Source organism: Neurospora tetrasperma (assembly GCF_000213175.1).
Source record: "Neurospora tetrasperma FGSC 2508 unplaced genomic scaffold NEUTE1scaffold_3, whole genome shotgun sequence".
NCBI lineage: Eukaryota > Fungi > Ascomycota > Sordariomycetes > Sordariales > Sordariaceae > Neurospora > Neurospora tetrasperma.
Genome location: NW_009799101.1, coordinates 406616 through 428851, shown reverse-complemented (window position 1 = coordinate 428851; position 22236 = coordinate 406616). Strand labels below are relative to the sequence as shown.

Here is a 22236-nt window from a genome sequence, read left to right as displayed (position 1 = left end):
CCTACCCCCTACAAATTCGAATTTCACCTCGGCTTCTGCTCCTCCTTCTCGGGTTGCGACAGGGATGGGTGATTGAGTAGATGAAAGGTCGGTGGCGGTTGCCGGCTGTGGTGAAGAAGCTGTGAATCTTTCGTTGTGTTGTGTTTCTGTTAGTGAGTTAGTTGGACAAGATGACTTGCACACTTCCGGCATGGTGCCGCTCCGACATGCAAAAGGCGCCGATCCGGGGATCCACTATCGGACACGGAAGCCGGATTGGGCCCGGTAGTTTGAAGCTGGAAAGCCCGAGTCCCGTTTCGCGGGGTGGAGCATTGCCGATGTGTGACTGGGGCTTGGAGGGTTAGGGTCATGCCTGTCAAACCAGCGATAGCTCCATCAAGACCTTCTACAGCTCCTGGTTAGCTCAATCATTATATGATCTGTGCCGTATTTAGGTCAATTGAAACCTATCATTGCTTCACAACTCTCCTGTCATGTGTTCATCACGCAATTGTCGCTTTACTTCATGGTCCTGATGACATAGAAGATCCCACGTGCAGCGTCACCTGACCGTGCACTAGCTGCTTCTGGCAACCAGCTGGGGAAGCTTTCCAGAATGTGGTCCAAGCGCCTTTGTCAATAAACCGCCCGTTCGCCAGTTGCCAGCGGCAGAAGGGAAGGGCAGCACGGTCGGGGCCTCTGTCCACTACAGTGCCCAGCTCAGCTGTGGGACCCAGTGTGGGCAAACCAGCTTCGGATTCGGACAGACAGCGACAAAACATCATCTCCCGCCTCTCCGCTCTCTCCCGGTCAATTCTGTCACTCCGACATCACACCATCCACCACCCACCCGCCGCCGTCGCCAACATGCTCCTGTCCCGCACCGCCGTCGCCGTCGCCCGCCGGGCCACCGCTGCCCCCGCTCTCCGTCGCAGCATCGCCACCACCGTTGTGCGCTGTAAGTGAACATTGGACGTCTCTTGGTTTTAGCGGCTGCGGCCTGAAAAAAAGCACGGCATCCAAAAAAGCTCCAATCGCGAAGCTGCAAATATCCGCGCATAAGCATCATCACCACCACCACCGACGACGACATCATAACCCCACCACCACCACGAACCAATTCGCGACAACCAAACGCGCATCAATTCCAAATCCCGAATCCCGATCGAAACACTGACACCATGTTTTTATCTTGATTCCAGGCAACGCCGAGACCAAGCCTGTCCCCCACATCAAGCGTCTCTCCGGTATGATGATTTCCCCTCGCCGGCGATTGCGTCACCATTGTGTCTATTGGGACTGCTAGGGAACTGGGCTACGCGAATTGGAAGCTGTGGTGGGTCTTTCGAAGCTCGAGCTGAGCTTGGTCAAGCTTGGGGGAGCTTGATGAAACAACAAGAAGGAGGAGGAAAGCATTGAACGACCGCAAAAAGGAGGGGGTTATTATCATTGCGCGGACGAATCGGAGAAGAAGCTCATCGACCAGCTCAAGCTCGAGGCTTTCCCCTTACCACAGCTTCCACCGGCCGGGTAGCTCAGTTCAGCCCAGCTCCCTATAGCCTCCCCTCGCTCCATGACGGTGCGGGATGACGGACGAAACCGCCTACGACGAAAAAAACATACATGACTGACTTATAAACCTTTCGCGACAAACAGAGATCAAGACCAAGGATGACCTCTTCGGCCCCGGTGCCGCCCCCGGCACTGTCCCCACCGATCTCGAGCAGGCCACCGGTCTCGAGCGTCTCGAAATTCTCGGCAAGATGGAGGGCGTCGACGTTTTCGACATGAAGCCCCTTGATGCCTCCCGCAGGGGTAAGACTCGCCGTAATAACCTGGGTTGAGAGAGGAGCTGGGGGATTGACAGTGAAAAAAACAGGCACCATGGAGAACCCCATCTCCGTCCGCTCCGCCGGTGATGAGCAGTACGCCGGTTGCACTGGCTTCCCTGCCGACTCCCACAACGTCATCTGGCTCACCGTGAGTTTTTTCTTTCTTTCTTTTTTTTTCTTTTCTTTCTCTCCTTTACCGCTCAGTTGAGTATTCTAACCAAGAAGATAGATGACCCGCGAGCGTCCCGTCGAGCGCTGCCCCGAGTGCGGCAACGTCTACAAGATGGACTACGTCGGTCCCCAGGACGACCACGCCCACGACCACGGCCACGACCACCACGGCTTCGAGGAGCCCAAGACCTTTGCCGACTACGTCAAGCCCGAGTACTGGTAAATTACCCAGTTGTGTTGGGTTTGCCAAGGGAGGTTTGAGGTTTTGTGTAGTGGGTTGTTAATAGAAGAAGACATTGACAAATACGATGCATGCATATGACAAGTTTACTGGGAGGCAAGCACTGTGATTGCGAACCTGGAGAACACGGGGGTGATGATGAGGCTGGGTAGGTGGTTGACTGAACCTGCATTCGAGAACCTAGAGCTGTAGATTTCTGCCTAAAACCCTGGGGACAACAACTAAATACTGAACATGGAATTGTATATACCATCGAGAAACTCGAGAGGTGTTGGATTCACATTCATTCTGGATCAACACCACGTCCCGATCCAATGTTACTAAAACTGGTTGCTCGAAGTGCATTCGCATGATCGTCTAGACTCGACCTTCCGGTACCAAGCCACAAGACTCGAGAGATCCAAGATAGCTCACTATTGTGTTCTCCGGATAACTCCCGGGTAGTACACCAGGCATAACGGCTTAGACAAACTTGGACTTTGCATCCCTCGTCATCCGCGAGCTCATGATCAGGTCACGCATCTTGCGCCGTTGCTATCAGGACATGCGCCGGCCGACATGTACACCTTCCTCTCGACATGCCCCTTTTATGCGTTTCTATACTTCCAGTGCCCAAGCCCGGTAACAACTACTTCTCAACCCTCCTCATCACCATCACCAAAGCTAAGCTTGATTTTCTTGGCCGTCGTCTTTTTCTTGGTAGTCGTCTTGTTGGGCTTTGGTTTCTCCCCTGCCTTTTCAGGATTCCCACTGTTCTTGTCCTTTATTTTCCCCGCTGATGATTTCCTATCATCCCCATCTTGCTCTTGCTCTTGCTCTTGCTCCGAATCATCATCACCATCACCAGCAATAACCTTCCCTACCTTTCTCTTCTTCTTACTCGCTCCTATCCCTACGCTTTTATCTTCTTTCCCATCTTTGTTTCCATCCCCATTTTCGTTTTTGTCCCCCTCTTTCCCTCCTTGTTTTCCTTCCCCCTCCTTGGTCCCCTCCCCTGTGTTGTTGTCCCCCTCCCCCTCCCCTTCTACCCTAAACCTCTCCGTGACCACACCATCCACCCCCACACTAACTCCATCAACCACATTCCCTTGCTCGTCAAGAACAAGCGGCGCATCCTCCGCTTCTTCACTGCCACTTCTCGGTCTCTTCGTCGGTCGTCTCCGCGCTGCCAGGATCGGATCGGGACCGTCATAATTGCCGGGGGCGTGTTGGGCGTGTAACCGAGCGAGAAAGGGAGGAAGCGTGGCGGAGCGGTCGTAGAGGAGGGATTTGGGGTTGAATTTCCCTCCGGTGCCTCCTCCGGAGCCGCTCATTGTGATGGTGGATTGTGTTGAATGGGTGGTTTGTTTGTTGGTTCCTTGGATGCTTGAGTGAGGGCAGTGGGGGTGGTGGAGGTTTTATTGTAGTCGGCCCAAGGGGGAAAGAAATCGACCGTCGTCTCGTAAGGCTAGATCGCTGTACTGCCTGCTCTTCGGGGAGGTAGAAAGATATGAAAGATTGTTTGCGGTCTGGATGCGCCTTACTTAGTAAGGTAGTGGTGTCGCGTTGCGATACTGTTCTATTCGATGGATGGACGGAAGTGGGCGCGCGCTACACTACCATAGTTCAGTAGAAGCGGTACATAGGTAGATGGGTTCTTAGTAGCTGAGTGCGGTACTAGGCTGGCGTCGCAAAAAAAAAACCAGTTTAAGGAGACACCCTCTATGGTAAGAATAAGACAAGACAATTTGAACGATGGGGATGGAATCTGGAAGGCCGACAGTGATAGGAAGCCAGCAACTGGAATGTTTTGAGATCCTGGAGACGGGACCTCGATGGTCTGGTCTAGTCCAATGGTAGGAATGGACCCGCTCAGCTCGCTGAAAGGAAGCTTGGGCCACGGTGCCATCGGCCTTGAAAATGCGGGGCCGTCTGAGCCTCTGAGCCGTTAGTGCAACCTCCGCCAAAGCCTACTGTGCAACACCAAACCTTAACAATGTCGCATCGTCAACCTCAACTTCAACTTCAACTTCAACACTCAACTTTGAAGGCTTCAACACTTGAGTATATACAACCGATTGGAAGTCATTCTTTGACTCCGGATCTGTTCTTCTTCTCTATCAAAACGATATCAGACATGTCCTCCATGTCCTCTATGTTCCCATGATACGTACTCCAGATCAACCTCATGTTGCTGAACCTCCCGTCTTCATGTTACTGGCCTCCCTCCCTTCTGAATAAAGTACACTTAGAAAAACAAAAGCCTCAGTCGGGCATTCCTAAGATAGATACCTAGCCACACGACATCGTCCATTTCTAGACAATTATCTCTTCCTCTTGGCCCCTCCTCTCTATTAAGAAAATAACATCGGTCACAAAACGGCGCATATGTGATTGGCTTACAAACTCTAGCGAGGCTTGATAGATATATCTACAAGTATGTCTAATATACAGCTTGGAATGGGTATGTTCCGGCTGCTTAAGGCTTGCCTCGTTTATAGGTAGGTACGCTGCATTATCCAGCAGGCCGGGGAAGCTTTTCTTCCTCGACGAACGAGACAATGTGAAATAATCCCTTGGTCTAAAGGCGCCGCCGAACCTCCAAAGACTGAGAGGCCAAAGAAAGTTCAATCTAAGGCGTTGCTATCCTGTTTTTCTGCTCTGTTGCGAGTAACGTTTCACTCATCCCCTCATTACTCGCCATTACCAGAACCAAATTTTTCCTCAATGGGATTGAGATCCAACGTCCAGATTTTCATCCACAACATTGCCGCCCTGATATCCGGCCAGTGTAGTAATTGTTGGAATTGCAGGACGGATACTCCTCAGTCTCACCAAGGTATGACTGCAAAACAGGAGAGTACGTGCTGTTCACAGTGTTCGTTGGTATATCGTCATATTCGCCATAGTCACCAGTATGGTTATCGTGTCTAGGACCGACGGGAAATGCCTCCACCTGGGCGTATGTCGAAGAGGGACCGGAACCAATGAGCTGTAGACCCGGCGAGATGGGATCATTGGTTGAAAACGGCCCTTGGCCGTTCCATGGAGAGGAGAGGGGAACAGGGGCAGTGATTGTGTTGTTAAAGGGATAAACGGATGAAGCATCAAGGTCGCAGGTGTTGTTGTTTAGGTATGAAGCCGAGGGTGCGCGAGAGCTGAGAATACCACGGGAAGGCCCATCATGACTCCCTTGATAGTTATTGTATGACAATGATCCCAGCCTTGCGCTCGCGGATAAGTCAACAAAACCCGCGGTGTGGGCACCTGAAAACTGTGTTAAGGAATCCAGCGCATACGCTGAACGCTGCTCAGTTGATGTGTAAGCTGCCACTGGAGAAATCCGACAGCCAAGAGTAGTGTTTAACATGTATGCAAGAAGAGCGGGAGAAGGAACGGTACTGGTAAAAAGCCCAGCCTGGTTGTCGTTCAAGTCAAGGGGCGGCATAGATGACACTGAGCCCTGTCTTAAACTTGCAGATGACTGATATTCACCTGGGTCGCTGATGGCCGTCGAGTATGGGGAGAAGTTCGTCTCAATCTGGCCATGTTGCCTCGACGTGTAGGCCGCCATTGGAGCAGTGGGAGCACCTATTGTAGTGTTCAAGGAGTACGCCGAAGGCGCAGGAGAGGCATTAGTTGGGATAAAACCGGTATCCCGACACTGCCTCCAGTTCGGATAGGACATAGACAATGACGAGCCTGGCCTTGCGGGTAGTTGATAATCTTCTCGACGTATGTTGTCCCTGCGGTCCGACCGAGATGATTGGGTGATGACTTGAGGTTCCTCTACCCCCATGCCTGTTCTCTCGCCAGTTCTATTGGTGCTGGAACGATTCTTCAACCGCCTTTTGGTGTCATCTGGCTCGGGTGTTTTGTAGGTAATGCCTCTCGGGATTTCGACTACCAAGCATAAGCGATGGCCCCAAACGGAAGATGGGAAGTACCACCGTACCTTCTTGTAACTCTTCATCCGTAAATTCCCTGATGGTGTGACGGTTCTTGAACCGCGTGAATTTGCTCTTGGGTATCTTCTGGCCATTCTCGTTGCAGAATATTGTTTTCTTTCCTTCCCTGAGCCGCTTTTGTTGCATCTTGAGCATGGATATCATTTCACTGGTCTTGTAGTTTTTCTCGAATCCCCAGATCTTGAAGTAACGCTTGTATTTTTTGTCCCTGTGTGGCCATCACATGTTAGCTATCGGCCTGACATGGATGGAAAGGAAATGTAACGTACGAAGCCAGCAAGTTATGGTCGCGTTTCATAATGTCAATAACTTGCGATAGGGTTTTGTTTTCCGTGATGTACAAGCGATAGATGGTGTCCCGGTGTTTGTCCAACTTGGACGGTCTCTGGAAAAGGTTTGACATTGTGAAAAGACTTGGTGTAAGATTGAAAATGGTCTGGCGGGAGCCCAAAAATAGAACAGCAAGCTCCCGAAGCCCTTTTATACTGAGGACCTCTTGAATGCCTGTGGAACGCGTGACGACGGACGGAGGGGAGCAGGTGAGTGGTTATATACCTGAACAGGTCACTCCCCGTTGATAGAAAAATAGAGCCGCTCGACACCACGTTGAAGTCAACAGACGAAAAGTTTCTCTCGCCCTGACGATGAACCGTGGAAAACACGGGAACAGCATCAGCCCTAGACCGCCAGATGCATCGGCAGCGCTCCGAGGTATGAGGATCTTCAATGGGTATGTGTGTAGATGCGCTTACATGTTGACTGGCAGAAAAGAGAGGCGAGGCTGACCAGGTACCATCAGGACCCTGCAATATCGAGGTACACTAGTACATTGTCATGATAGAGCACCGGGACTTGTTTCCATGAACTAGTTCCGTCAGACTTGCAGTGGGTCCAGGATAGATAAGGCTTGAAACGTCCAAGACGTCGAGTGGCTACTTTGAGGGAGATTCAGCTCAGCACTATGGTGAGAAGGGTCACGAACCGGTGTGCTGTGCTACCTCTCCACGAGGGCGGCTGCACTAGCACGTGGAGGATTTGGGTTTGATGTTCGTGGTCCTCTTCCCAGTGATTCCACAGATCAGCTAAGCGTCAAGTCCTGACCCGGTGTGATGGTTCCGGGAATGTTGAAGGCGTCGATGGTGCACTCGGATGCGAAGCCGGTATGAGGTGTAGCGCCCGTATCGCCAATATCTCGGATTAATCTGGATGATGGATTAGAAACACAGATAATTGGGAACAAAAGTGTTGCATTGCACCGGGTATGTGGGCATAAACTTTCCGGAAAACCATCCAACATCTGAAAGCCGAGCCGCACGCAAAAGGTGTGTCGGATCTCCCGCCGCAACACGCCGGGGACATGGCACTCTGCTTCCGCGAGTCCCTTGGCCGTTCTTGATGAGGACAATTGGCATGTCCAGCGAACGAGATTGGTCGTAGCATGAACCCAAGTGTTGAATATTCCCAGAGACCTGGGAAGCGCTGGTGAGTGGTGTAACATTCGGAACAAGTGTAAAAAAGGCATCCAAGTCATTCCCACTGTGATGGCTGCCTTATTGCGGAGTTACTTCCGGCAGGGGGACTGGTCATGGGCCAGGCGCCACACGGCTGTTGCAAGAAACAGTGCACGCGGGAAGACAAGCCATAACACCATTACTGGTTTCGCGGAAGGTCTCCGGTTGGAAGTGTAAGCCGACTGGTTGTATGTGCGGCGGGGGCTGTCGCTCAAGAGCTGCGAATCTGTTGATGTGCTCCCCGTACCGTGTTTGCTCTGCTCAGCCTTGAACGCCTCGGGGCCTCGGGTGGAACGTGTTCGCGACTCGAAGAAACCAAGACGGGACCTGTATGGTGGCACGGGAACAATATAGGACTGGAGATGGTTCTGGGCATACCAAGAAGCTGTCACCACACCGGTCTCGTCGCGTAGTCAGCCTTGGTGTTCGTGATGCCCGGACACAGGAAGGGAAGTAGATACTAGCCCGTGTTGATCCATTGCCTGATCTTCGCACGCGCTAGAGGTAGGACGGGACAGGCTGAAGACAAATTGACAGTTAGCCGAGCTTTCATGACTTGTTGATTCCTCTCGACAAAAGTCCCGGACGAGAAGATACGTGTGACGATCCTGATGTAAGCTAGACTAGCCAATCAAGGGGGACCCGAAGCCATCGGGCCTTCGGGTCCCCGTGTGCGTAATATCGAGAGGACCCGAGAGCTTCGATCCTCGGGTCCGGTATATCGGGTCCGCAATAGCTTCAACAATCGATCAGTACCTTTTGGCTACTGCCGCCGTTGTTCTATCCCAGCGATATGTTCTTGTGCTCGTAACGGTTCGTCACAATACGCACCCATGGCTGTCCAAGCCGTTGGTAGGGTGGACAATGCCCTTCCACCACCATGGGGGCCAAAACGGGGGCATGAAACCATTGGAGAGTTATAGACTCACATCAATCACCATGGACGGTGATAAGGAGTTGTCAGATGGCGGAAAACTCTTCTTTACCGGTTTCCCAGGCACTGCCAGGCCCGTTCCTGAGACCCGTGGGAGTGGTCGAGCCTGGCCAACAGGCAAATCGGGACCAGGGCGGTTGTTCATTCGACAAATCTGGAAGCTATCTTGGGTCCCTTTCTGCCGTATGCGGTAACCAGATTGCCGCCGCTGATGGTGTTGACATGCTAACAGAATAAAAGAGCGGTAAAATGATGGAGAGAAGTCGGTTCATTTGATGAGGGTGACGGCGAGGAAATATTGAAGAGACCTCGCCTCTTTGGGGAGAAGTTGAAGTAGGTACATACACTGCACATCAAAGAGTCATCGTGCCTTCCACATTCAACATGGCCAAGTGATTCTAGGAAAGAACGAAGATGAAGTCAAGAGTGGAGGTACTGACAAGATGTTAGTGGATTCCTGTGATCGACAAGACCTCACTCACATCATCGCTGCACGTCAACATCAATTGCAGTACAGTATCCGGCCGGGGGACGCTAACAGCTGCACGCCGCAAGGATGAAACAGGCACTCACTCACTGCAGCCATTAACAGTGCTGCCTGTTGTGCCCCTGTAGTAACGCTCCACCGGGCGTCTTCCCTCCCGTCTTCAACTTCATGACAACCATCCATACCATCGTGAAGACAAAGCGCGACGAAACACCAAAAAGTTCACGTCGACACACCTATGACCAGGGGGCAGGTTCACAAAATCCATTCAGACCGCAATTTCCACACGAATGGTGAAAAAGTTTCACAAGGACAGAACAAAAGGCCCTTCAGGTTATCTCCTCCACCAGACTGACTGCATCTTTATCTATCTATCTCTGCAACAGCACGTCCAAGCGCCAAGCCCAAGACGAGGCGATCGCAAAGTAAACAAAATAGTGGCAATAGAGCGTTACGATATCTCCCAGACCTGGCCAGATGGCAAGTTCACCTGAAAATTCGACAAATCACGAGGAACTCAACAATATGCCCATTGACTGTGGGGACCCGACAGACAGCCTTATGACCCTTCCTCCCTCCCTGTCTAAAGAGTATTGTCACAGTCACAATAAAGATAAATGATGGCCCGCCTGGTATTAGCCAACTTGAAAAGCCTACGCGCATACACGACAAGAAAATCCATTAATGCCTCCCCTTATACCACATGCCACATACCGCACCCCCTTTCTTATCCCTAGCATCTATACATGATCCAAACCATATATGGTGTTAGGTAGAACGCAGTCAATCGATACCCACCCTCAAGAGTCAAGAAAGGACCCAGAAACACCAATAATGGGATTAACAAAAAAAAAAAACCCCAAACCACAACCATGAATACGCAGACCACTCCCCGAAAAGGAAGGGAACCACCGCTGAAGGACAAGCCCAAGATAAGACATCAATTTACCCATTAACAACATTACCATTACTGTCCTGTCCTGTCCTGTCCTGTCCTGTCCTGTCCAATCTTCACTGATCAAATCAAATCTCTCTCTCTCTCTCTTCCTTTCACTCTTACACCCCTTCATAAAGACATCTTTAAAGAACCATCAACCCAACAATCCCCACCACAGCAGCCAACGCGCTCGCCCCATGCGCATCCCTCGTCTTGACACCATTATTCTTAGTGGACGAACCGCCGTTTCCACTTTCACTTCCATCATCACAACTCTGCGAAAACCCATTCATTCCACACGCATTCGAACCACTGCTCGCGCCGCTCCCACTGTCACTACCCGCCGAACTTCCACCGTCACTGCCGGACGACGACGATCCAGATCCTCCAGAGACACTCCCCGACCCTCCCCCCGGCACCTGATTAGGCGCCGCTCCCGCCCCCGGAATCGAATTCGGCGCCGACGTCCCCTTGCTTCCACCAGCCTTGGTCGCGCTCGCCGATCCGCCCTTGGTCCCACTCGGCTTACCAGCATCCATATCCGTGCCGGTCCCCTGGAACGACGCCAGCACGGTAGGCTTATCGCTATCCACCACCGTATCGTTGGTCGCCCTGTAGCTATTATAGTAATACGACGTGCCCTTGTTCGTCCCCGGTGGACTCTTGGCGTCGTAGCACTGCACTGTGATTTCTCCAAACGTAGCAAAGTAGTACCCGTAGTTCTTGATGTCTTCCGAGTCCCACTGAATAGCACCGCCCGCCCAGTCGATGGTGCCCTGCGCGTTGGACGCCGCGCCGCCGGGCCAAATGGACAATTGCACCCGCGAGGGAGTCTGCGGGAAGTCCCACTGGTTGGCTGTGGCGTTCCACGTTTCCGACTTAAGCTTGGTGCGGCCGACTTGGCCGTCGACGAGCCACTGGATCTGGTCGGGCGTCCAGCGGATTTCGTACTCATGCCAGTTGGAGTACGTGTCCGTCACGCTGATGTTGCCGCTGTTGGCGTACGTCGGGATGCCCTGGAAGTAGTAGTTGGTTTGGGCGGTGGTGAGCTCGGAGCCGACGAACTCGTAGTCGATTTCGTCTTTGACGTCCGACATGAGGATGAAGGCCGTCACGACTCCGCGGCCGCGCGACGTCTTGAGCCGCGCCTTGACGGAGCCGTACCACATGTACGTGGTGGAAGCCAGGACGGTGCCGACCGAGTTCTTGGGCATGGTGAGCAGCGTGTTGTCGTTGTACGAAAGGGGTTCACCCTGGGAGACCCAGTCGGCCTTGGAGGGGTCGCCGAGGTACTCGCTGATGTCGACAATCTTGGACATGGAGGCTTTGTCCATCTTGTATGTCTTGTCTTGGCAGACGGGGGCGGGCACGCATGAGTCTAGAGAGAAGGACATGCGCGGGTCGCACCCGCCGAGGCAGTAGGCGCCGACGCCGCATTGGCCGTATTCTGCGGTGGCGCGGATAGATGCGTTAGTGAGCTGCCGTCGTGCATTGTGTTGATATGTCAAAATGGCAGATGTGGTGGTGGTGGTGCCAACTGAAGAGTGAAGAAAAAAAAACAAAAGACTTACGAGAACAGCAAGGTGCCGACTCTGGACACTTCTTGTCCAATGAGCAGGTAGGGATATCATCGGCGAGGACGTTGCCTGCGCCGAGCAGGGCAGTAGCAGCGCCCAAAGTCAAAACCGTTGTTGAACGCATTTTGACTTTTGTTTTGTGTAATGTTGTTTTCGAAAGAAACAAACGAAAGTGATGATGTTGCCCCCGTCTAACGAATCGACAAGGAGGACGGACAATGGAATGTTGACAGTGAGAGTGGACTGACGTGGGGAGTCGTATCGTAAAATATTGAGATTAACCAAGGGACCACCACCGCCCACAACAGCCCATGTGACCCACGGCGGACCCTACCTTACCAACAACGGCCCTTGCAGGGGAATCGCCTATAGGGGTTTCCCCGTACTAACCGGCTAAGATGGCCAAAGTCGGTTTAATTGCTTTTTGCCTAGTCGATCCCCTAGTCGGATGCAATGGGGCACGCACTCGCAGCGAATCCTTCGTGGGGAAAGGAATAGAGCAGCGCAGGTGGTGGTTGGCTTCAAGAAAGGCTGTGCTGGCGCGGGGTTGTATGTACGGTGGTGAACAAACTCACTTCGTTGTGAGTGCAGTTCTTCAGTCCCAAGTAACTGCCCGATTGATGGTCGTCGTTCTCTCGGCTTGTTCGGTACCGGGGTTGTTGATGTTGGCTGTAGTTAGCGAGGGTGTTTAGTTTTTGTTTCCGTTATGACCGGTCACGTAACGATGGTTGGTGAATGGGTGAAACGAGAGAGTCGACCACAGAGGAGAAAGGAAAGAGGAAAGGAGGCAAAATGCAAAAAGAGGGACGAGAAGGAAACCTTGATCAAGGATTTCTTTCAAAGGGAAGCTGGGCCATCACTTTCTCGATCTGGAAGTTGGAGAAACATGTGGTCGAATTCCAGCCAGTTTCTGGGACCTTCGCTCGCTTCCAAACAATGGGATGCCAACCCTCCTCCTCCTCCACCAAGGGAAGCTCTTCCACCTGGACCTTTTGGACAGCTCCCGGGCAACACACAAGTTCTTTCTACAGTCAGTCAACCATCCCAAAATGTGGGGGAGCCTGCGTGAAAGAGAAAAAAAGGGAAGATCGGATGCAGGAAATAAAACGGGGAAACATCGATTCCATGGGACAAGGGAGTGACACTGATCGGCTTGAATTGGACCCCGACTCCCGCCAAGGGACATTAAACTGTGGAGAATATGGTCCACTCCCTCGTGATCGATCCACTAGCGTACTCCCTGAGAATCCCCAGAAAGAGAGCCCAGGCCTTTTTCCTTCCTTTTTTTTTGGTGTTTTTCTCTCTGCAAAATCGCCCAATTTCTAAAAAGGGGTCTTTTCGATGACGTGAGAAAACAAAACTGCGCAATTGGATTTCATGATTATGGGGATTCATCTATCCGTTAGAATACATGTGCAGCAGCAGCTGACACAACAGCAGCGTAGCGCAGCGCATCGCATTGCATAGGTATCTACAATTTGACACCACCTTGTCAGTTCGTGTTGGACAATCGCGCGCTTCCCGATATGGCTTGTTGCACACACCACACACCGGCTGTCACTACACTAGACACACTCACTGCTCTATTGCCGACCTGGGATCCTGGAGGTGTAGTGTACACACACTATTCACAACAAATGTCTCAACGAATGGGAGGGAAATACACTGCCTCCCTGAAAATAGGACAATGCGAGTAAAAAGGTGGAAATGGCAATTGATCATAAAAGTCGAGCAAACAATTCATTCTACTTGTCCGCTCCGATCCAAAGGTCTGGGAATTGAGTGAGGTCAAGTTTAACGGACAACGAATGGACAACGGTTTATGTGCAAAGGGACTTATGCACGACAGACAGTCAACGCTGTGGCTTTTTCCCTACATAAAGCCAAGCAAGAGCCGTCACGAACTCTTCAGACTTGCAACCCTAGCCCACGAGAATCGATGGGCCGCAAGCGCGCAGGGTGATTGATGTGATTGGGGATCTGGGATGCGTAGTGTACTATGTACACTACACTGAATGGCTTGACTTGGGTGAAGCTGAGAAAGTCGTGCGTGGAGGTGTGCTTACTTGCGGGCTGATGTACCAATCGCCACGCACCCATGCCGTCCGTCGTATTCACAGCTGGACTTGCCTGACATCTGGGCTCAGCGCGTGAATCGCTTTCTCTGTCCCTGGACAGCTAGACAGACAGCTGAGGTTTATTTTCGGCAATCATGTCTCTCTTCTTTCTTTACCAAAGATGGTGGTACGTATGGTGTGGGTGTGATGATGATGAGGCAAAACAAAACGTCTCGGTACCGCCTCATTTTCCTACCAATCACGATTCGCGAATTTTCAAGGACATGTTTGCACCACACCTTGTCGTCGAGGGACCTGGCCTTGCCTGCCCAGACTGGATGGATTCTTTGGAATCACCACGAGCATTCACATGTTTGGACTTGTGGCTCGAGATCGAGCCTGCAATGCGTTCCATTGCACCTCGCACATTTACTTTGATTTTCTCACTTTTCTTCCCTTCTAGGAACTAACTTGCATCACCGAGAGATGTTGGCTTCTCCTGCAGTGGCATGTACCGCGCCTCTGGTTTTCATTTTGCTTTTGCTGCACCGGTTCCATGGCACAGGCCTCCAACTGAAAAGCAGCAGCATCAAAATCCCCAAATAATCATTATCCTCGACCATCTCTTGGCAGATCTCTCTACCCCCCCTTTCGTCCTCTCTGGTGCCTTGTACAACCCCATACGAGGCAAGTGGTGAGACAACCAAACGCAATTCATTGACACTTTGTGTACAAGCCTCCACGAATTGCACTGCAATCAAAGTTATACATTTTTGCAGATCAAAACTATAGCTTGGGTGCCTCGGTACGCCTTTGACAGCTGCGGGCGGCTGCGACCCTCATGCTCCTGATGTACATACCTCGACGCAATACTTGCTACCTACCTAGGTATAAGAGCACTGGTGCGCGGCCTGGTGTAAGGGGAATTTGAAAGATTTGAAAGCCTGGATCAACTGATGAGGGCTTGAATACACCTTCAATTAAGACTTCAGCAACCCCAACGGCAAGACGCTTGGTAGGGACAAGAAGACACCAGAAGCTTGCTCAGGACTCGTCTCTTCCTTAGCTACGTGAATAAATCAGGAATAACATACTTGTAGATATCATAAACAGACAATACACATTGCATCCAAACATTGTTCCAACCCAATGAAGGCTCTGTTATAGCGGAAAAGGGGAGCGATCAAACGGCTCATTAGGTACCTCACTAACAGGAACTTGTTGACAGCACACCCAACCGCAGGTATCTCTCTGACTCGCTCTATCAACCCAAAACTGATGATGAACTTTAACTCCCATTTGACACCGCGATCCTCGCTGGAACGATTTAAATCAACCTACATAGTCTAGACTGACACCATACGCGAGTAGTAGGTAGACTGGATACAGAAATAATAAGTACCCACCTTATCCTCCTTACAACTCATTATTATTCTCCTCCTCCTTCCACCTCAACATCTAGCTTCATCACCATCATCCTCTCCATCATCATCATCCTCTCCTTCACCACTATCTCATCTCAACTCTCATTACCGTCTCAACTCAACTCATATCATAACATATTTAATTTCCTACCTACAGTATCTGTCCCTGTCCATACTCTACCATACACCAACTACACTAACTAGAGGTAGGTACCTAAACTTAGCGTCGTGTGTGTGCTCCCATGTTTATAGTCGATATAATATAATACATTTGTATTATTTCTTTATTTGTTTGTCTGTTTGTTTGTATGGTTTGCTTGTTTGTTTGTTTGTATAGGTATAGTTCTGTTTATTTCTTTTAAAAAGGAAGGAAAAAGAAAAAGAAAGAGAGGAGGGAAAAAAGGAAGGGCAAGAGCAACTCGACTCGACTCGAGAAAAATTAACAGCAAAGTCGTATTATAGGTTAAGCCTAACAATGGCCATAAGTACCTAGACATAGGTACCTGCGTCCAACATACGTCCCTTCAGCAGTTTTCGGACTCGGAAGGAAGTATACAGTATACGGAATACGGAATGCGCGGGCTTGCCCGGTCGACGACTGACTGCCTCCCGGATGAGAGGGATCATATACAGTCGTCAACGGGTAGAATTCCATTCATTCGGTCCAGGCGGGTGTTTTGTACCTGACGCGTAACAGCGTTCTCATTAAAATTTCTATACTCAAGGGAATTTGCGTTCACCCACCGTCATTGATATTAGGCTTCCCCTTGACCGCGGTGAGACGGTAACCTACCTAACTGGACGAGTGATAGATCTGCTGCAACACGAAGGAACAGCTGTCGAAGAAAGAAAATAGTCAAGAACGCGAAGGGGTATAAAGCAACTCAGTGACGACAACGACGACGACGACTAACTACCAACCTGCTAACCCGCTACTACGTACCCTCCCGCTAGACTACACCAACATTGACTATCGACAAGAACAGGATCAATCTCTCTAACCTTCGAACTAAGTCCGTCCCCGGGGATCCCTTGACCATCAGACAACAACATCCAGCTTCAACCTGGCACCGTGATCTGTTTAGATTTGGACACCCCATCAAGTCGTCGAGTAATTTCCTCCACATGAAAGTTATATCCACCCCACCCACCTCTTTTGTCACGTCAACCCTCCATGTTCACGACATCCACAACACGACAACATCGACATCAACACATCAACAAAGGCAAGAGGAGAGAGTTTGTGAACCAAGCGACGATTGATACCCATCGCCCGCGCGCGCAAGCAAAGCAAGAAATCTTTTTCCATAACAAGGCCTTCCATCCTTTCTCCCAACTTCCGAAATAGACAAGTCCAAGCCCAAGAGAAAATAAGGAAACAACGAAACTTTTCTTCGATTCGATTGAGGTTCTTCTTTCTTCATCCATTTCCGATTTGGCGGACAAGTAAATGCCCACCTTTGGCGGACACCAAAGACGTGTGTCTACCAGATATTGATCTTGCATCCCAAAACGCCCATGACTAAACTAAAGCCTGACTTTGATGGTTTTATATGGTCCGGCCCGGAGATGTCGGAAACCCAAGGAACCCGAGGGTACCAGGTCATCCGACTGCGATTGCCAGAGAGTTGCCCCGCAGCCGCCTAGGCCACGAGAGCCAAGGCAGATGTATTCCTTATGAGAGTATTTTTGCTGACCACGCTGCAGACAGCGTACAGCTTTGCAAAGCTCGTCACTGGCAATCAGACCCTTGTCGTGTCGGAGATGACGTAGTCATCCATCTCTAGCGAGCCTTCTGAGGCGCGAAGAGCTCTATTCCAAACAAACACAAACGTTAGCACAGCTGGTCTTTTTCTTTCAGGGTAACATCGGGGAACAAGGGAGCACAACTTACCAGGGAAATGCTCCTTAGCATACTGTTCGCAAGCCTTGGCCGGCTTGCCAACCTTGGCGCCAATGGCCTTCCACTTGTTGTTCTCGTACTCCTTGATGGCGTTCATGAGGGCGGCACTCTGTTTGACGTCTCAGTCAGCATCTCTGGTTTCTCACCACAACAACAGCATGCCACCAATGTAGGTAAGGGTGAAAAGAAGGTGGGCGCTAACTACCTCATCCTCAGCAAACTCGGCATAGTGCATATCCTTGTACCAGTGTTTCTTGACGGAGCCTTCAGTGCGGGTAGGGAAGGTCTGTTTGGATTATGGTCAGCTTTGGTCATTCTTCGAATTAGAACACAGATTGATGTACCTTGGCAATCTCGGCCCAACTGTTACCCGCATCACGCATCTGCTTCAAGCGATGCTCCTCTGCCGGAGTCCAAGGGGTATTGGTGCGACTTTTCTTCGCTGGCGGAGCGGTCGCATCGGAGGCTGGGGCAGGGACGGGAGCAGCAGGCTGAGCCTGAGGCGGAGCCGGAGCCTGGGCCTGAGGAACGGGGACGGGCTGAGCGGCCGGAGGAGGGACCGGAGTCTGCTGCGCGGGGGGAGCGGTTTGGCCAGCTTGGTGGGCCTGAACCTGGGGCTGTTGCTGCTGAGCCTGCTGTTGTTGAGGAGGCTGGGGGACGGACGCATGCTGAGGCTGGCCAGGTTGCGACGCGTGGTGTGGAGGAGCATGTTGCGCTTGGTGTTGAGGAGCGTGTGGCGGCGCGTGGGCGATCTGAGGAGCGTGTTGGGGATGGGGAGAAGGTTGCGCGCCGGGAGCGTTGCGCTTACGGCCTCTTGGCTGGGCGGGAGCAGGAACGGGGGTAGGCTGTTGTTGCTGTTGCTGCTGCTGGGCTGGCTGTTGCGGCGTCACTTGAGGTTGTGGGGCATGGGGCATGGACGGCTGGACGGGGGCAGCCTGATGGTGTTGTGGGTGCTGGGCGTGCTGCTGGTGTGGGGACTGGTGCTGCTGGTGATGTTGTTGATGTTGGGCATGTTGCTGCTGCGGCGGCTGCGGCTGGCTCTGGGCGTAGGCGCGAAAGTCCATGGGCGGCTGGTCGCGACGAGTCAATTCGGGCTGCTGGGCATAGTGGTTCGGGCTGGGATACCAGGCGGGTTGGTTAGCAAACGCGCTTTGTTGTTGTTGTGATTGTTGTTGCGGCTGCAACTGCTGCTGCTGCTGCTGATGCGGAGGAAGATGGTGCTGTGGCAGCGCCGGCATCGACGGCGTGGGTTGACGCCATGCCTGAGCATGAACGTCATTAGGGACCCGCTGCTGCTGTTGTTGTTTCTTCATGCTGGCAACGGACGGTGGTGGGTTGCGGGTTGCGTGCGGGTCGCGATGCGATGGGTCGCTGCGTCCTCGGGTCGGCCTGGGGCACGAAGCACCAGGCTGCACCGCGACAGCAGGGGTCGCAGTCGACAGACGTGAACGCACGCGCGAACACGGGTACGTGTAGTGACGGAGTGTTGTTGATGGGACGAAGAAAAGAAGGGGTGTTCCAAGGGCAATGGCGGGGATCAACTAAGGAAGGTATCGAAACAAGGCCCGAGAGGTAGCTTTTTGGCGCGCGCCGATGACCGACGGGTGGGAAAGGATGACGAAACAGGCCGAGTCAAAGGATGGTTAATTGTTTCTGTGCGTGGGTAATAATATGCAGAGGTACGAGGCCAGCCAGGCGACAGAAGTAGAGGGGAGGTAGGTGTCTATCCAACCCACTTTCATCCGTGTCTGGTCAAGTCCAAGTCCAGGCAGGGTCTCGGCCAGCGGCGGCGCGTGTTGTAGGTAGATGTACTGTAGAGGTAGGCGGCAGGGGGGCAGAGAGAGAGAGAGAGAGACAGAGAGGTCCCGTCTGTCTGTCAAACGGATGATGCCCGTGCTTGCGTCGACTTTTTGACGGACTGATGCTAGCGCGACAAGGAGTCCAGTCCCAACGTCTTTCGTGCCCTCGGCTGCTAATGTCGATATGCCTGCTCCTGTTGCTTGCTTGCTTGCTTGCTTGCACTGCCGCTCGTACAGTACAGCAGTTTGTAGGAGTAGCTGGTACCCGGATAAGCGAGTCGTTACTCGTACTCGTTCTTTGTCCCAAGTCTTGCAAGTGTCCCGTCGACTCGGCAAACACTACAGACGAAGAGGAGGACAAACAAGGCCCAGGACGGCACGCGACGAGTACATGGGCATGGAGATGGGGTACATGAATGATGGAGAAGAAATCAAAGTGATGGTGGATGGGGAAGGTCTGAGAGAGGAAGGAGCATGTATCATGTAAAAGTGATTGTTGCGCGCGGGCGTGGGAAGGGGAAAGACACTCGACGGGATGCTGGTGGGTGACGGGGACCTGGATCGCTTTCTCGTGCAGGGCCGACTACGCAGACCAGACCACACTAGTGGTCTCTCAAGCCGAGCCGACTGGTCGCTAGTAGCTAGGCGAGTAGCAGCAGTAGTAACCTAGTCCCAAACACACAGACACACACACACACACACACACACACACACACACACACAATGAATGTTGTGTCGAGGGAAGAGATGGAGAAGATGCTATGATGAGACAAGGAAAGGTAGGTAGGTAGGTAGACAACAACAGAAAAATAAAGAACAGACAAACAGAGAACAGAGAACAGGAACGACGACGGCGCGTGTCTTGAACTCAAGGCACCGACCGAGTGAGGTATGTATCGCACATGTTCCCCCACTACTACCACTCTGCTCTGGGGACAGGAAAGGGAAGGGAAGGACAGACAGATACGAGAAAGGTACAAGGAAAGAGGTACTTACTGAAGGCCATTGGGGTGGCTGGTGGAGTTGGGGTAAACAGTGTACTCCGTTGACCCCATGGCGGGCATAGGCTGCGGCGGAATCGTCCACTGCTCCATTGTGCTAATTGTCGTGTTCTTGCTGCTGCTGCCGACCGAGTCTTTTTTTTTTGGTGAAAAAAGTTCAAAAAGTCAGTAACGGCTGAACTGTAGCAGTGCAGATTCAGAAATAGTTTGTATCAAGGAACAATCGAATGGATGGGATTGCTTTTGTGTGGATGCTGAGGACTGGTTGTAAACTGGGCTTTGTGAACGATGACTGAGCGCTGGCTTTTTTTTGGTCCCTTGCTCTCTGCAGGCGGCGGGCAAATTGAATGGGGGAACGGAGAGAGAATGAGCTGATGGAGATAAAATGGGGAAAAAGGCTTGGCCAAGCTAACGCCCTTTTTTTCGTGACGCTCGGGGCTGCAGCAAACTTCTGTGACTGTCGCCAACGGACGAATTGCTTTTTGCTCTGCTCTGCTTTTGCTCTGCTTCTGCTTTTGACTGTCTGCTTCTGCCGCTCTGGGCTGCCAGATATGCCTGTGAGATGGGAGATGCATTGGCCTGCCTCTTTTTTTTTTCCTTTTCAATCTCTTTTCATTTCTGTCATCGCCTGCTGTCGCGGATAAGCTCCCTTCTTTTTGCTGCTTGTTTTGTTGTCTTGATGTCCTCTTCTTTTTCGCTGTCTTTTTTCTTTCTTCCCTTTTTTTTCTTATTCCTCTTCCAGCATTTTGCTTGCGTGCTGTGGTGACCATCCGGAGCTCAAAGTGAATGGTTGAGCTCCAGCAAATCACAGCTCAGCATTGAGCCTGGTCCAGTCCGCGTCATACTTCCTCACTGCCCGTGTGGCGACCACACACTGGCACCGGGGAAAAGTGACGGTCTTGGGTCAGCCCAACCCGCGAACGGGTTGAGTGGCTGCACGCAGGAGAAGGAAAAGGAAGGGGGAGGACGGAGGATGAAGGGTAGGTAATTTGGAGGCGTCGGTGCTGACCACTTGCATGGGGAATCCCACGCATTCCAAACCCATGTCCCTTTTGTTCCCGTTGGAGACAAATGTGCATGTGCTGGGTTGCCGTCTGTTCAGTCTAGCCGACCAGCAGAAGCAGAAGCAGCAGTAGCAGCAGCAATCATATCTCTCTCACAACGGGCAGGTTGGGGGTTGGTCGACAATTGATGAGGCCGGGCAGAGCAGCGACAGTGGTGGTTGTGGCATTTATTTGCATCTTTTGATGTTGCGGCAGGCTGCGGCGTCATGCTCAGCTAGTAACAACACCAAGCCCACACTGGATAAACTCGGTAGTAAAAAACGAGAGTAACCAGATGGGGCAGGCAGACAGGCCAAGCAGAGACAGTGTGCAGTGCAAGTGCGATGCAAAGTGCTCACGACATTCCCAAAAAGCACGAACATGATACCGTGGTTCGGCTTCTGGGTCGTTATCGCGCGCAAAAAAGGGAAATTGAATGATGGATCGGGATGTGTGCAAGTGAGCAAAAAAAAAAAAAAAAGAGCGAATGATGGATGGATGGATGGATGGATGATGGATGACAGGGGCATGGGGGGAGATATCGATCACAGTAGCTCGAAGGGATGAGAAAAGCGAGATGCACTTACTGGCAGAATTGACCGTGTCAAATAACTTTTTTATCCTCGCAGGTTTTGTTCAAAGTTGCACCCAAGTCCCGAACGACCGGAGCGACGTGGGAGATGCGATGCAAAGGGTAGGTAAGGTATGTGTAGAGGTGACTTTAACGTTCTCTTGTCTGGATTGCAGAAAACTTGAGGTAGAGGTAGGTAGAGTTGAGGTATTGGCGATAGACCGAGTGATGCGCGCGTGGGCGGGAACCTCTTGTCGACCTCGATGGAAGGTTGTCGCAAAGTACTCTCCGAGTTCCCAGTGTGCAATCTGCTTATTGCTGCTGCTGTGCTGTGCTGTGCTGGGAAGGGTCTTGGGTCTGCTTCCTCGACTTGCTGAGTGATGGACAGAAGTACCTCGACGGGAAAGAGAACCTGAAGGGGACCTCGAGTCGAGTCAAAAAAAAAACGAAGAGACGGGAGAGTTGCGCCGGGGAGGGGTGGCTGGGGCTCTGGAGGCAGGTAGAGGTAGCGTAGGTGCCTTGGGAATTTGGCTCTAGCGGCAGGCCAGTTATTTCGGGTGTGGGGATGGCGGCAGCACTGGATCGATGCGGAAAGCTGTCTGTGACTTGGAAAGTGCAAACGCGCGCGCAACAGATGATGGATGTGACGGGAGACCGGAGAGAAGTGGAAAAAGGAATTGTGGACCACGGAAAGTCCCTCGACTTGTTTTTAGTGTCTGTCGACCGAGATGTCCGGATTTCCTGGATGGTGATTGTTCGATTCGGTTGGCGATGATTGCAATTCCTCAATAAAAAATAAAGGTACCTCTGTGGCTTGTCAAA

The 22236-nt window shown here is 51.9% G+C and overlaps 7 protein-coding genes across 7 annotated transcripts; 2 read left to right on the top strand and 5 right to left on the bottom strand.

The window, feature by feature from the left end:
• Positions 1-775: 775 nt before the first annotated feature.
• NEUTE1DRAFT_116769 (cytochrome c oxidase polypeptide 4, mitochondrial) lies at positions 776-2534 on the top strand (the record flags this gene model as incomplete). Its single annotated transcript, XM_009852154.1, has 5 exons — positions 776-937; positions 1182-1226; positions 1636-1794; positions 1859-1959; positions 2041-2534. 5 exons carry the CDS (start codon positions 847-849, stop codon positions 2203-2205), a joined length of 561 nt encoding a protein of 186 aa, XP_009850456.1.
• Positions 2535-2858: 324 nt separating this feature from the next.
• Positions 2859-3536, bottom strand: NEUTE1DRAFT_137157 (uncharacterized protein; the record flags this gene model as incomplete). The annotated part of the gene is made up of 1 exon (XM_009852153.1): positions 2859-3536. One exon carries the CDS (start codon positions 3534-3536, stop codon positions 2859-2861), a length of 678 nt encoding a protein of 225 aa, XP_009850455.1.
• A 1421-nt stretch (positions 3537-4957) lies between these two features.
• On the bottom strand, positions 4958-6573 carry NEUTE1DRAFT_129305 (uncharacterized protein; the record flags this gene model as incomplete). Its single annotated transcript, XM_009852152.1, has 3 exons — positions 4958-6105; positions 6158-6378; positions 6440-6573. The coding sequence occupies 3 exons, from the start codon at positions 6571-6573 to the stop codon at positions 4958-4960; spliced, it is 1503 nt and encodes a 500-aa protein (XP_009850454.1).
• Positions 6574-9718: 3145 nt separating this feature from the next.
• On the bottom strand, positions 9719-12093 carry NEUTE1DRAFT_116768 (uncharacterized protein; the record flags this gene model as incomplete). The annotated part of the gene is made up of 2 exons (XM_009852151.1): positions 9719-11486; positions 11611-12093. 2 exons carry the CDS (start codon positions 11738-11740, stop codon positions 10183-10185), a joined length of 1434 nt encoding a protein of 477 aa, XP_009850453.1.
• A 1757-nt stretch (positions 12094-13850) lies between these two features.
• On the bottom strand, positions 13851-14124 carry NEUTE1DRAFT_116767 (uncharacterized protein; the record flags this gene model as incomplete). The annotated part of the gene is made up of 1 exon (XM_009852150.1): positions 13851-14124. One exon carries the CDS (start codon positions 14086-14088, stop codon positions 13933-13935), a length of 156 nt encoding a protein of 51 aa, XP_009850452.1.
• A 1838-nt stretch (positions 14125-15962) lies between these two features.
• NEUTE1DRAFT_116766 (uncharacterized protein) lies at positions 15963-18570 on the bottom strand (the record flags this gene model as incomplete). Its single annotated transcript, XM_009852149.1, has 4 exons — positions 15963-16909; positions 16992-17109; positions 17206-17286; positions 17345-18570. The coding sequence occupies 4 exons, from the start codon at positions 18311-18313 to the stop codon at positions 16881-16883; spliced, it is 1197 nt and encodes a 398-aa protein (XP_009850451.1).
• Positions 18571-18885: 315 nt separating this feature from the next.
• On the top strand, positions 18886-19217 carry NEUTE1DRAFT_116765 (uncharacterized protein; the record flags this gene model as incomplete). Its single annotated transcript, XM_009852148.1, has 1 exon — positions 18886-19217. One exon carries the CDS (start codon positions 18922-18924, stop codon positions 19213-19215), a length of 294 nt encoding a protein of 97 aa, XP_009850450.1.
• Between the last annotated feature and the right edge of the window lie 3019 nt (positions 19218-22236).